The sequence below is a fragment of the Podarcis erhardii genome, assembly GCF_964252035.2.
Source record: "Podarcis erhardii genome assembly, chromosome: 5".
Lineage (NCBI taxonomy): Eukaryota > Metazoa > Chordata > Lepidosauria > Squamata > Lacertidae > Podarcis > Podarcis erhardii.
In genome coordinates this window covers 39,715,492-39,728,544 of record NC_138509.1, presented here as the reverse complement: position 1 = coordinate 39,728,544, position 13,053 = coordinate 39,715,492, and the positions used below count along the sequence as shown (strand labels likewise).

The window sequence follows — 13,053 nt, the reverse complement described above, 5'->3', positions numbered from 1 at the left end:
AAACTGTGAAAAGTTGTGTATTTTACTAAACCCTATCCTCCTGCGCACAGAGTTTCTGCCCTGTGCGTTTATCCCTTGCTTTTTGCATCTATCTGGTAGATCCTACAAAACAGGGGCTGCGGGATCTTTCAGAAGATATAAAGGAACCTACTAAATTGTAGTCTGTTTTTTGCATAATGTTGAGGATAGGTGGTAATTGCCCTGGGATAACTGAGGGCAGGAAGGTACATAGTATAATCATCAAAAATGCAAAAAAAATGATAGCTTTAATATTAAAATACAGTGGTACCTCAGGTTAAGAACTTAATTCGTTCTGGAGGTCTGTTCTTAACCTGAAACTGTTCTTAACCTGAGGTACCACTTTAGCTAATGGGGCCTCCCACTGCCACCACGCCACCACCACACCATTTCTGTTCTCATCCTGAAGTAAAGTTCTTAACCCAAGATACTATTTCTGGGTTAGCGGAGTCTGTAACCTGAAGCGTCTGTAACCTGAGGTACCACTGTACTCCTTTCCTAACCACAAAGCATCTTTCTGCCTGAGGCAAAGGACAAGGTCCCCACCCCACTTGGCATTCCACCTACAGGTAGATGTATCTTACTTCAGCACTGGTGATGGGACAGTGTCATCCGCCACACATGAGGACAGAAGGCTGGTTTAGAGGGCATGAGTTAGACCCCATAGCATAGACTGCTCTGTGTCACCACCACATACTCACCAAGTTCCCTGGCTGCTTCCACATAGCAGTGCTAGCACAAGCATGTTGGTTGGTTGGCATCCATCCATCCCGGGAGACAACAGAGGATTGCATCTTTGGGGTTTTTTAACATGTTTTTTAAATTGATTTTGCAGAAACATTTTTTAAAAATAAAAAGAGAGGTATGAATGTGAACATCTCACAGGTCATTGGCTAGAAAGGCAGAAATGCTTTCATTAGCTGTGAGATTTGCCATACATGAACCACCACATGGGCTAAAGAATATGGAGAGAGAGAAGAGCAATCTACCAGGGGAAATGCCAGTTTAATATATCCAGACACAGACATCCTGGTTTTTTGTTTTGTTTGCCAGTCTTGACCAATAGGATTTTTAAACTTCAAGTACCCCCCGTTGTTGCTAACTGTAATAGTTGTAAGTAGTACTGCAGTATTAACACCCAGTAAACTTTCTAATGCTTTAGAACCCATCTTTAATTCAAGGCCCGGGGGCCGGATCTGGCCCAATCGCCTTCTAAATCCAGCCCGCGGACGGTCCAGGAACCAGCATGTTTTTACATGAGTAGAATGTGTCCTTTTATTTAAAATGCATCTCTGGGTTATTTGTGGGGCATAGGATTTTGTTCATATTTTCCCCCAAAATATAGTCCGGCCCCCCACAAGGTTTGAGGGACAGTGGACCAGCCTCCTGCTGAAAAAGTTTGCTGACCCCTGGTTCAGACAATTAAAAAACATTTTCTCTTTTCAACTTTATTTTTTTGTAGATAAATTTAAATATCATGCATGAAAAACGTGGGCAAGCTGGGGTGTATTCCTGGTGGAACAAAATACTGAAGATGGCGATGCTATAAGTATGGAAACTGCAATTGCCGTATATTTAAAATAGAACTGCAGTTATATATCGAGAAATAACATAGTGCAACCAGACATCCGCTCATGCAGTCAGGCTTCTCCTTCCTCCTCCACACTCCCAAAATCTGTTTTGCAGGGGTTGGGGTACCTCCACAGCAGATATGGGGGGCAAGCAGGAGAGGAGAAACCAGAAGCCTTGTCACACAAATTGCCCGTTGGATATTATTTACAGAAGTAATGCACACAGTAGACTGAAATAAATAAAGTTAAGTAACATGTCCGCTGATTTTTATGGGTACATTCTGAGTATGACTTCGTTGAATATCCCCTGATAAAGTAAAAATACTACTATCATCTGTATTTATCATAAGTAAATAAGGCTTATTTAGAGAGACAAAATGAAATATCCTGTTTGAAAACTGTATTTATTTAGTGCCAACAGAAAGAGTCAGTGCAATATTTGATTATTACACTCTTTGGCACAACTCTTGGAATCATATTATAACTACCTAAGTAAAATAAAGCATATTCATAATCCTGTTTAACCTCCACGTCTTTCCCCTTCCTCAGTTGTCTCCCTTTGCTGAATTATATACCAGCCCAGTTCACTCATAATGGTAAACCATAGTTAACCCAAGTCTGGAATTATAGGATGAAAGGCAATCTAAAAGTACTGTTAACAGACAAATAAATAGCTAATGGTTTACCATGAATGCGTCCATCTGCCCCTTGCTAGCGCAGAGAGAGGAAGAAGCACGATCCCTGGCTTAGCATTATGATCAGTAAGTGAAGAACAATTTACAGAGCAAAACAAACTACAGCCTATGTTTGGATGTAACACTAAGCCAGAGATCATGGTTTGTTTCATCTGTGTAGAGAGCTGCCCTTTGGTACTCAGTAAAACACCACAGACATTAATAGGGCTATATAAATAAATAAACATCATTCTCCCTTTGACATCTCAGAGTGGCTTACATGGGCTCCCGGTGGTCTCTCTCTCTCTCTCTCTCTCTCTCTCTTTCTCAGGCACTGATGAAGCCCAAAGCTGGGCTCATGCTTTGTCTTTCTTCAAACAAACCACAAGCTGTGACCAAGGTTTGTTACGTAAGAGCCTTAAGCCAAACCATGACTTCACTTCCAACAGCACAGTAGAAATCAAAGAGATGTGAAGCAATCTTGGTTTTTACTCTGTTCCCCATCATGTTGTGTAGTTGCTTTTTAACTGTGATTTAAAGTGGCATTATTATTATTATTATTATTCATTTCTATACTGCCCAAGTGGAAACAAATAGCAGAGATGTAAATGGAAGACACTGCCAAATAGTGGATGCAATATACAGTGGTACCTCGGGTTAAGTACTTAATTCGTTCCGGAGGTCCGTTCTTAACCTGAAACTGTTCTTAACCTGAAGCACCACTTTAGCTAATGGGGCCTCCTGCTGCTGCTGCGCTGCCGGAGCACAATTTCTGTTCTCATCCTGAAGCAAAGTTCTTAACCTGAAGCAATATTTCTGGGTTAGCGGAGTCTGTAACCTGAAGCATATGTAACCTGAAGCATATGTAACCCGAGGTACCACTGTACAGCAGTCCCAATTCAGACACTACCACACATCACCAACACCATGGGACTTCCATGCATTTTGAAATTTTTAGAAGATCTTGAGCTTGTGCCCCTCTTCAGATGATCTCCCTCTCCCGGCTCATAGCCTAGTCTTCAGGTCCATTGTTAATATATCATCGCAGGATATGATGTCATCATCCAGACCTGCCAGGTTGTTTGGACATGCCCAGACATTAGCAGAAGATTTTTGCTGTTGGCTTCAAATTGGAACCGTACCCATTACGATTAGGACCAAAAAAAAAAAAAAGTAGTTCTAAACTTTTCAGCATCAGAACAATTCAAATTCACATTCCTATCAAAGAAAAGGTGTGCTATCACAGCAAATCTGTTTATTGCTGTGTTCTGTAACAATGCAAACTTTTTCCATGAGGATTGGACTTCTCTGTTCTGTGGCACCTTTCCTTATTTTTCCCATGCCGTATAAAGCTCAGACATGGACTCTTTATCCCCACTGCCGCCCCCCTGGAAGGCAGAAATGGCAATTTTCTATAGGAAAAGGCAATTGTCTGCAATTAAACAAGAAAGCCCTGGTATTTTATTCTGATTTCTTTGTCTCACTTCTTTCCCCCAAAAAAGTACCCTTCAAGAGACTGTAGAAGACTGAAAAGAGCAGTGTATTTTCGTAGCGTTTTACTTTCCCCCCTTCTTTTTAAATACCAACAACAACAAAAAAATCCCTTCATAAGGAAGCAGGCTTGCCTTTAAAAAAAACACACCACGTTTCCGATAGTTTTCTGCTTGGGTGACTACGACTTTGTAGAAAGCGAAAGGAGGGGGGAGGGGGGAGGAATTCTCCAGATTGTATAAGAAATGAACCTTTGCCTAATCACTTGTTTGTGAATAAGGTAACTTTTTGAAAGCAACATGAGCTCTTTCTCACATTGGTCCTCAGGAGTCTCACATTTTTATATCATCATCATCATCATCATCGCTGCTGCCACCACCATTATTCTTTTGGAGCAAGGCTGAAGTTGCTAGATATAAAGCAGATCCTGTGGGCAGGGGGTGGGGAGGGGGGAATGTTCCCAAGCAGATGCCTTTAAGAGACAGAAATCATGAATTTCTTGAATTGCGACCACTCTGGGGGTGGCTACAATGACTTTTCGGCAGTGACAGTAACTCTGCCTTGTCTCTGGGAGCCCTTCTTCGGCCCATTCACTACGGAAAGCTGCTTAAATGCACTTAAGCGCATTAGCATTTGGATGCTCGGGGACCACATTGACCCTCATTTGGAAGGTTTAAATGAGTGAAAGATGGAGCGATTTGTTAGGGCTTTAGAAAACCAGCTTTGGAGAGCAGCGGGTTTTCCGCTTTGGTTTGTTCGGGTGCTTGTTCTAATCTGGTGTGCTGTTTAAAGGCGACCAGACTGATTTGTGACACATGAGTCCAAAGAGCTATTTTTGGGGGGGAGCTTGACCTGATTAGCTAATTTGTGCTTTGAATTTCAATGGTCGGCATCAGAAGTGGGGAGTGGGGGGCGGCGGCTCACTTTTGGGAATGGCTTGGCGGGGGATTACCTCACTGGTAACTGCATACAGACACAGATGGCAAAATGTTAATTACTTGTCAAAAGAGACAAAATGGGGTATGAGGCAAATTGTGAGGATGTGTGGAAAAAGTGATTAGCTGGGGGTTAAAGAGGAGAAAATAAAAAGCAATGGCTGCCTCCATTGGCTTGGTGTTCGCTACCTTACCTTTTCCTTCTCTGCCTGTGCTCCCCATAACACAATCTCATTAACTGAGAAACCTTTGGAGCTTGTTTTCAAATGGCTGACCTACATTAAAACAGGCAGGACATCGTTCTTCCGAGACATGACTCTTTTAAAATCTAGCCTGTGCAGGTTCCTATTGGTTACTCCAGTGTAACAGCACAGTAGTTTCTAGGTGGCAGAACTCAGAATCTGAAAGCAAGTAGAAATTCCCACAGATTGCTTTGTTGTACCTATGTGGAGCCAAAGGAAAAAGAGAGTTAGCTTTCAAATTCATACCGCCAAGAAAAAAAGAAAGTGTATTTCTTTTATACTGCACTTGGAAAGCTGAAATGGTTTTTGTTTTTAAGATCCCAAATTCATGGAGTTTGTTGTGATAAAAGAGTAAAGGAGGCAAATCTGTTGCTGCTTCCTTCCCTGTCTTGGATTCTAAAGACATCAGTAGGGCTAGTCACCATAATAATAATAAAAAACCACAGGGTTTTCTGTATTGGTTTGTTGAGAAATCATGTCTCAGTGGTAGAGCCATATTTTTTCATGAAGGTTCAGTTTCTACCATCTCTGGATAAAATTGTCAGGTGAAAGGAAGGACCTGTGCTTGAGACCCTGGAGAGCCTATCAGAGTAAGCAATGTTATGGACAATTAGTTGGACCTGGTAGAAGGCAAGTTCCCCTGTTCCTCTTAGGATGGTTGTGGGTCAGGGGATACCCAGAGCACTTATTATCAGGACAGTGATTCTCAACCCATGTCACCCTGAGCCTACTCAAGTTTTAAAGACGCTTAAGGAACTCCCAAAGCCAAGTGGCATCTGAGGGCAGCTGCTGATGTTAACATAGAAGCACTGGGCAGAAGATGCTTTCTGCACTCAAAATGAAACATCCTAAACAGGGATTCATGCATTTTCCTGTGTGGGCTTTTGCAGGAATTGTACCCTTCCCTGAAACACATCCATCCTGCTTTAGGAAAGCGGTCCAGCTTCCAGTTTTGGTTCTTTCTATCCTATGAATCTGGTTGTCCTTCCAAACTGCCTTTTCAGAGCAAACTGCCTTCAAAGCAAAGGATTGGTAAAATTTCTCACATAGATGGGGAATAAATATGCTAGTATAAAAGACTATGAAGTTCTCCTAACTGTAAGGGGAACAATTAAAGTATGTGGGGTTGTAAACAGAAACTCTGTTATCCTATCTATAAATTTTGTTCTTGAATTTTACAAATGATCATCCGATTTTTGTGTGGGAGCAAAGGAGCCGTAAAGAAGGTTACTCCTTTTTTCTTCTTCTTTTTTGACTGAGTTGAATTTGGGACTCTGGTGGGAGCCAACAGTAGTCATATTCAGAACAGATACATTGCAATAAATGGACCTACTCAGATTAAAGTTGCCTGTTACTCTGTAGCTTCAACTGACATTTTGCAAAGGAGGTGGAATTCTTCTGTGTCGTGTTGTATTAAAAATGTTTTTAACAAACAAATCTTTGTTTCTTTTCTCTCTCTCTTTGTGAATGCTTCCCTTTAACAGACACTTTGTGCAAAGGCTACAATGCAGACTGTCCGGGCTGCCGACACTAATGAAGTAGTCAAGCTTATATTCCGTGAATCCGATAATGACCGAAAGGTAGGTAACAAAATGCAGTCCTTGACATTGAAGAGAGCACAGATATAACTGAACATCCCCCACCCAGTTTACATTCTAGATTCCAAGGAACAAAAAACACTTGCTGACTTCAGTGGAATAAATAAGCCCGTTTAGTTACAAAAACGTTTGTCTAATTTTGAATTCTGGGCAATAGAAGAGCCACATTATTCAGTGACTGGGCTTCCCTCAATAGTCTGGGTTCTCAGCCTCGAATTATTGATATTTGTTGAATCCCAATAAAACCCAAGAAGTCAAGATTCCTTACTTTAAAACATCACTTGACAATTTTCTGCGACAGAGCACACGACTTCTGTACTTCTAAGGCGAATATGTCAAGAGCAGAACATAGGGGGTTGTATCCAGTGCCGCTATTCTGTTCACACAACTGACCTGCTTGCACAATGGAACTTCTGCCCACTTTGGGAACCACTGGATTAGAGTATTGAATCCTGAGATTCTGGGATTCAAAGGCCCACTCAGCCATGAAGCCCTCTGGGTGTCATTTGGCCAGTTTCTGACTCTTAGCCAAACCTACCTCACAGAGTTGTTGTGAGGGGAAATTGGAAGGCGGAAGAAGAACCATGTACACCACCTTGAGTTCCTGGGAGGAAAATGTGGAAGATAAATGTAATCATAGTAATAGTGGGGCAGTTTTAGATTTATAGTACCGGCATCCCACCCACTTATGGATGTTCTGCTTGTGCATGGCCACTTTTACATGGGACGCCGCAAGATAAACAAATCAATAGAAACAGTGTGCCTTCCCTCACTCAGGGCCACTGCCTGGACGTCACTCTCAGCCTCTTGTTCACTGCAGTGGGAAGGAAGTGGCCCTGAGTGAGGGAAGGCTTGGGACAGGCCGGTCAGCAGCCCTGAGCGGCTGCCAGACAGCAGCCCTGGTGGCACACAAGTCTCTCTTTCTCCTCCTTGCACACACTCCCTATTAAAGTGGGGTGCTGCCCACTTTACGCAGTTTCCGTGATGCGTGCAGGGGCCTGAAACGTAACCCCCACGTAAGCGAGGGACGCCTGTACTGTCTCCACCCCCCACCCCACCCCATTTGCTGGTTTTTACATGGGTTTTAGATTGATTTATGCTTCTTGTGCTGGCGTTTAAGTTGACCTTCTGCTGATTTTTGGTGTTGTTGGTTGATTTTAGGTAGTATCCAATGGTGTCCCTCACCCTGAAGGAAGGCTTTTTGATCCAGTGGAGGCTTCTGTAAGTGGAATGGGGGACCCCACCCCTACCCCGCAGTTCCACCATGTGGGGGGGGCACATGAGAGCAGGCATTGGGTGGGGGCCACAGGGGAGAGGAGGAATCAGCTCACTTAACAAATAACCGTAGCCACCAATAAATCAAAGAGCCTTCCATCAGTATGGGGAAAACCCACTTGTGATCTTTGAAATTACATTTTATTGATATATATAAATTTTAAGCCGCCCAAACTTGGTTGGTGGCTGATATAGAACTTGCAATTAATATCTATCTAACTAACTAACTAACCAACCAACCAACCAACCAACCAACCGGCACCCATCTAAGAACTACTTCTCACAGTCATTTCTCCCAGTGCAAGCATACTGGCATGTATGAAAATATTTGTAATCCTTCTCCTAGGGATGTCCCAAGAATATCAGCTTCCTGCATCATACTTGCAAACAGCTATCCAATTTCTGACTAGCAAGTTTATGGAGGAAAGTTGATATTTGCATAACACCTCATATAGTGTTGGGTTTTCGGTGGGGAGGGGAAGCATAATGTGAGAAGGGCCCTATGTATCCTAAAATTATGTTGACCCTCCCCTTATTAAGAAATAATAGTAATAATTTTATTAATTATACTCCACCCATCTGGCTAGGTTTCCCCAGCCATTCTAGGAGGCTTACAGAACATATAAAAACATAGTAAATTGCCAAACATTAAAAAACTTCCTGATACAGGGCTGCCTTCTGATGTCGTTATCTCCTTGACATCCGAAGGGAAGGTGTTCCACAGGGAGGGCGCCACTACCAAGAAGGCCCTTTGCCTGGTTCCCTGTAACTTCGTGTCTTGCAGTGAGGGAACCACCAGAAGGCCCTTGGTGCTGGACCTAAGTGTTCGGGCTGAGCAATGGGGGTGGAGACGCTCCTTCAGGTATACTGGGCTGAGGCCATTTAAAGGTCAGCACCAATACTTTGAATTGTGCTCAGAAATGTATTGGCAGCCAGTGAAGATCTTTTAGGACCGGTGTTTTATGGTCCCAGTGGCTGCTCCCAGTCACCAGTCTAGTTGCTACATTCTGGATTAGTCCTAGTTTCTGAACTACATTGTTCTTAAGGCTTTGTATGTTTGCTTTGTTGGGGGGGAGGTTGTTGTTTTGTTTGTTTTGCTTCAAAAAGTCAGAAGGAGTCTTGATTTAATGGTGAAGAAAACAGGGATTGAGAAACACAATTTGGGAGAATGCCCTTGTTAATGACCATGTGAAACTATCATTTCTAAAATACTTTACAAGCTCTCTCTCTTCTTCCTTTCCAGGTTATGCTACAATTAGAAAAGAAACTCTTTGACTATTTTAATCAAGATGTTTTTAGAGATAACAATGGCACTGCGGTGAGTTTCCAGATGTACAATTGCATTTTATAAATGTAACGCTCCGCTCTTGAACCCAGGATGCTCCAAGGAATATGACTATGCATAGCATGGAAAACATTAATATCTCTGACATGAGTTTATTTTAATTGTTTTTTTATTTTTACATTTCTAGGAAATAAGCTCACAACCTTTTAAAATTCATTTCAAAGACAAGCAAGCTAAACAGTTTCAAATGAGTAAAATTACATGAGCAAAACCACCACACTTTCCCAAGTTCACATGGGAAACTTGAGTTCTGATTACTTTTTTTTACCGAATTATGGGTTTCCTTAATGTTTTCAACTCGGGTACAAGCAACAAATCACAACTTACCTTGTCATGTTTGTAGAGTTTGTGTTCCTAAGGTTCTAAGCTTTTCTCCCCTAAAATGCTGGATCTTTTTTCAGGTTGCCGCTGAGTATTTCAAAGCAACAGTTGCCAAATTTTAAGCACCTTTTCTCTTTAGATTTGACAAAAGACCCGTGTATTTTGTACATAAGTTACTTGTTCCAGGAACAGCTGATATGGTGATGGGGAGGGGTGCTGCAGAGGCAATCCAAGACTCCTGCTGGTGCACTCGTGCAACCCCCAGCTCACTGCCACCCTTGCCCACCCACTGTCCAAGTAAGCCACTGTTTCTCAAACTTTAAGTCTCCAGCTGGACTACAACTCCCATCATCCCTGACCTCTGGTCCTGCTAGCTGGGGATAATGGGAGTTGTAGTCCAACAACAGCTGGGGACCCAAATTTGAGAAACACTGAGGTAAGCAGTAGCCTTGCCACTGTTAGTAAGGCAGCTCTGTGGCACCACCCTGGCTGCTCTTGCTGTACATTCATTCTCTGAGATAGTTTGAATGTGTTACTGAATCCCAGGCTAGCACCACAAAGGGCAGCCTCAGTATCTCACATGCCTTCCTCTGACATAGCTATGTGGGGGAGCATGGAAGCTTTTGCTTCCCTTTTCAATCAATCATAATCCCAACCCAACAAACTCTGGTTAGTTTTCACTGTGGTTTGTTGAAACGAGACCATCTTCAACCATGGTTTATGAAGCTGTGGCAACAAACCACAGTTGAAAATTAATCACAGTTTAGGGTTTAGGAAATAAGTCCCATTGAGTTCAGTAGGACTTAACTCCCTGTTCAGTGGGTATGGGGCTGCAGATTTAGCTTGATTGTGCTCAAGGTTAAAGCTCTGAATTCCTTTGAGATTACTAGGACTCAAATATATATATTGGCCTTTTTGAAGGAAAATTCATGATGCAACAAATGGTTAAAATATTTAATTCTGTTCTACACACCCACCTCTCTTCTCCTATTCTTCCTAATGTCTCAACAAATGAAACCGATTTGTTAAAAAAAAGAAGTTACATGGGGGGGTGGGAAACGAGAGAGAGACAATGCACATACTTTTGTAAATCAAGAAAATATTTAATAAAAATAGATTTTTTTAAAAAAAAATCTGTTCTACACACAAACACACAGGCTCATCAAACCTCATATATGTTTACTATCTTCATTTCGTCTCTCATTTGACATTGTGTTAAGGGTAGCATGAATGTTTTCATTAGTGTAACAGAATCATAGCCTGTTCCTACTGGGGGGGGGACCTATTATTATCAGAAACCATAGGAGAATCAAAGAACAGTGACACCTTGAAAAGGTTTTTCACATTTGCAGATCTTTCTTGTTGCGTTTGTGGCCTCCAACACCAGCTGGTGTAAATTAACAATGCTTATTGTAAGCCACAAACCTCAATAGTATTGATGTTTGCAGCAGTAAATCTGACTAATAAGGAGATCTACTGCACAAACTAATTTCTTGGAATATCAGGTACTGCTAGGGATGTTCATTTATTTCATTCTTTTACCAATATGAAGACAGGGATACCTTTCACCACATAGGAATGCAATCCTCCTTGTCAGTTCCCATTTCTTTATACAGTGGTACCTTGGTTTTCGAACAGAATGCATTCTGGGAGTCCATTCGACTCCCAGAATTGTTCAAAAATCAAAGCGCGGCTTCTGATTGGTTGCAGGAGCGTCCTGCAGCCAATCGGAAGCTGCGCTGGACATCTGGCTTCTGAAAATGTTTCGAAAACCGGAACACGCACTTCTGGGTTTCGATCTTTTGGGAGCCGAGGCGTTCGGCTTCCAAGGTACGATTGTACAGTAATATCATGCCAAAGGATTTCTGTTTTATCTTTGCATATATTAATACATATGCCATTCCTATCTTGTTCTTACACTGATTGAATCAGGGCTGCTTCACTCTTCAAGCATGAATGACTATTGTACACATCATCACATTTTGGAGCTGTATACGGGGCTTTGTTGGTGCTGTGGTTCAGTCCAGCATTGCTTTTGAAGGTAGTGAAAGTGCAGATTCACTGGGGTAACTACACAGCAATTGGGAGGAGGGGTTCCCAAATCAGAAGGTGATTCTTTGAAGCAGATTGAGCCCCATCAACACTTTATATATCTAGAAATAGTGCAGTAGCTCCTTGCAATGCTCCTCTGAAATTGCTCCAGCTGGAATTGACCTGAGCTTCTTAGAATACCATACAGGATGCATATATGTTGTGCTGTAGATGTGTATTCCATGTGATGGCATACGTCAGCTTTCATCATCGGTTTTGAACTACAGTTCCCATCATCCCTGACCAGCTGGAGCTGATGGGAGCTGTAGACCAAAACTCCTGAAGGGCATCAGGCTGGGGAAGACCGGTGTATGCTGTGGGTACCATATATCTCTGAAGGGAAACTTCTTTGCTAGTCCAGTTTCCTCCTCCAATCCATTTTAGAATAGCCTGGCTACTTAGGCCTTATGAGCTATTTATTATTTTGGGCCGTATTGAATCCCATTCTTCACCGCTGCACACTTGATGGTTTATAGACTTATTCCAGGACAATACAGATGATCCTTGAGATGTTTGACTTCATCTTCCATCACCCCAGCCAGCTTGGCCAATCGACAGGGGTGATAGGAACTGCAGTCAAGCAACATCTGGAGGGCCACAGGCTCATCACCCTTGATGTACAGGAAATATTGATAGGAATAGCAATCCAATGTGTTGCGTCTTTGGCCTTTTACCCTACCCGTTCAGACATGTGCACATCTGTCACTGAAGGATGATAGGCAAGCAGAGAGCTGAAGCAACATACTAGCCTCTGAACTGCCCCCTGCCATGGAGCTCTTAACATTCTACCTATTTAGAAGTCGACAGTCGTATCTGGAGATGAGGAACCTGCTAGCGTGATCTCCCCATTATGGGTGAGGAGATGCAGAAGGGCACAGTCCTAGGACAGTGGACTGTGAGTGCCGAGGGACTCGTAGACCTTGAGTCCCTGCTAAATATATGAGTATATAAAAAGTAATGGGCATTGGCCGTCTGCTTATACAGATAATTCCCTCTACATGGAAGGTATGGGGAATTCATGGCCATTATGTAAAAGCTATACTTCAGCGCATAATTTTCAACATAGTGCTATCTCACTAGAAATACTAGCAGCCATAAATAAACAATGAAAAAACCCCAGCTTTCCTCTTTTGATGTATCATATGTGTGTTTCAGTTTATTTTTTAAAGCAACTCGAAAGATTATAATTATATTTGTGCAGTATTTCAGTACCATTTTTTTAATAAAGAAAAGAGGGTGGATGGTGCTAAAGATGATCATTCCTGTTTATGGCAGTTCTTGGCATTCCAGCAGCATTCTGAGCCTCGGTTGGGTTAATTTCCCATGTATGGCTCTTCTCACGTTTGCTCTCAAAGACACAGGCAGGCAGGCAGGCCACTTTAGAACATTATATTTCAAAATCTGTTGCCGTTTCATTTACGCACCGAGAAGCAGGAAATCTTCCAGATCAAGAATGGAAGAAAAAGATAAATGATATAATGAGCCATTGGAG

The 13,053-nt window shown here is 42.3% G+C and overlaps 1 protein-coding gene across 4 annotated transcripts in view; it reads left to right on the top strand.

Annotated features, from left to right (window-relative positions):
• Positions 1 to 13,053, top strand: part of INPP5A (inositol polyphosphate-5-phosphatase A) — a 236,756-nt gene that overhangs the window by 184,037 nt on the left and 39,666 nt on the right. For 2 of the 4 annotated variants that reach the window (XM_081863314.1, XM_081863315.1), the window contains exons 10-12: positions 6,416 to 6,515; positions 7,695 to 7,750; positions 9,048 to 9,122. In XM_081863314.1, coding sequence (XP_081719440.1) covers positions 6,416 to 6,515; positions 7,695 to 7,750; positions 9,048 to 9,122 — 231 coding nt within the window. The remainder of the gene's footprint in view (positions 1 to 6,415; positions 6,516 to 7,694; positions 7,751 to 9,047; positions 9,123 to 13,053) is intronic. The other 2 variants (XM_081863316.1, XM_081863317.1) reach the window with 1 other exon arrangement.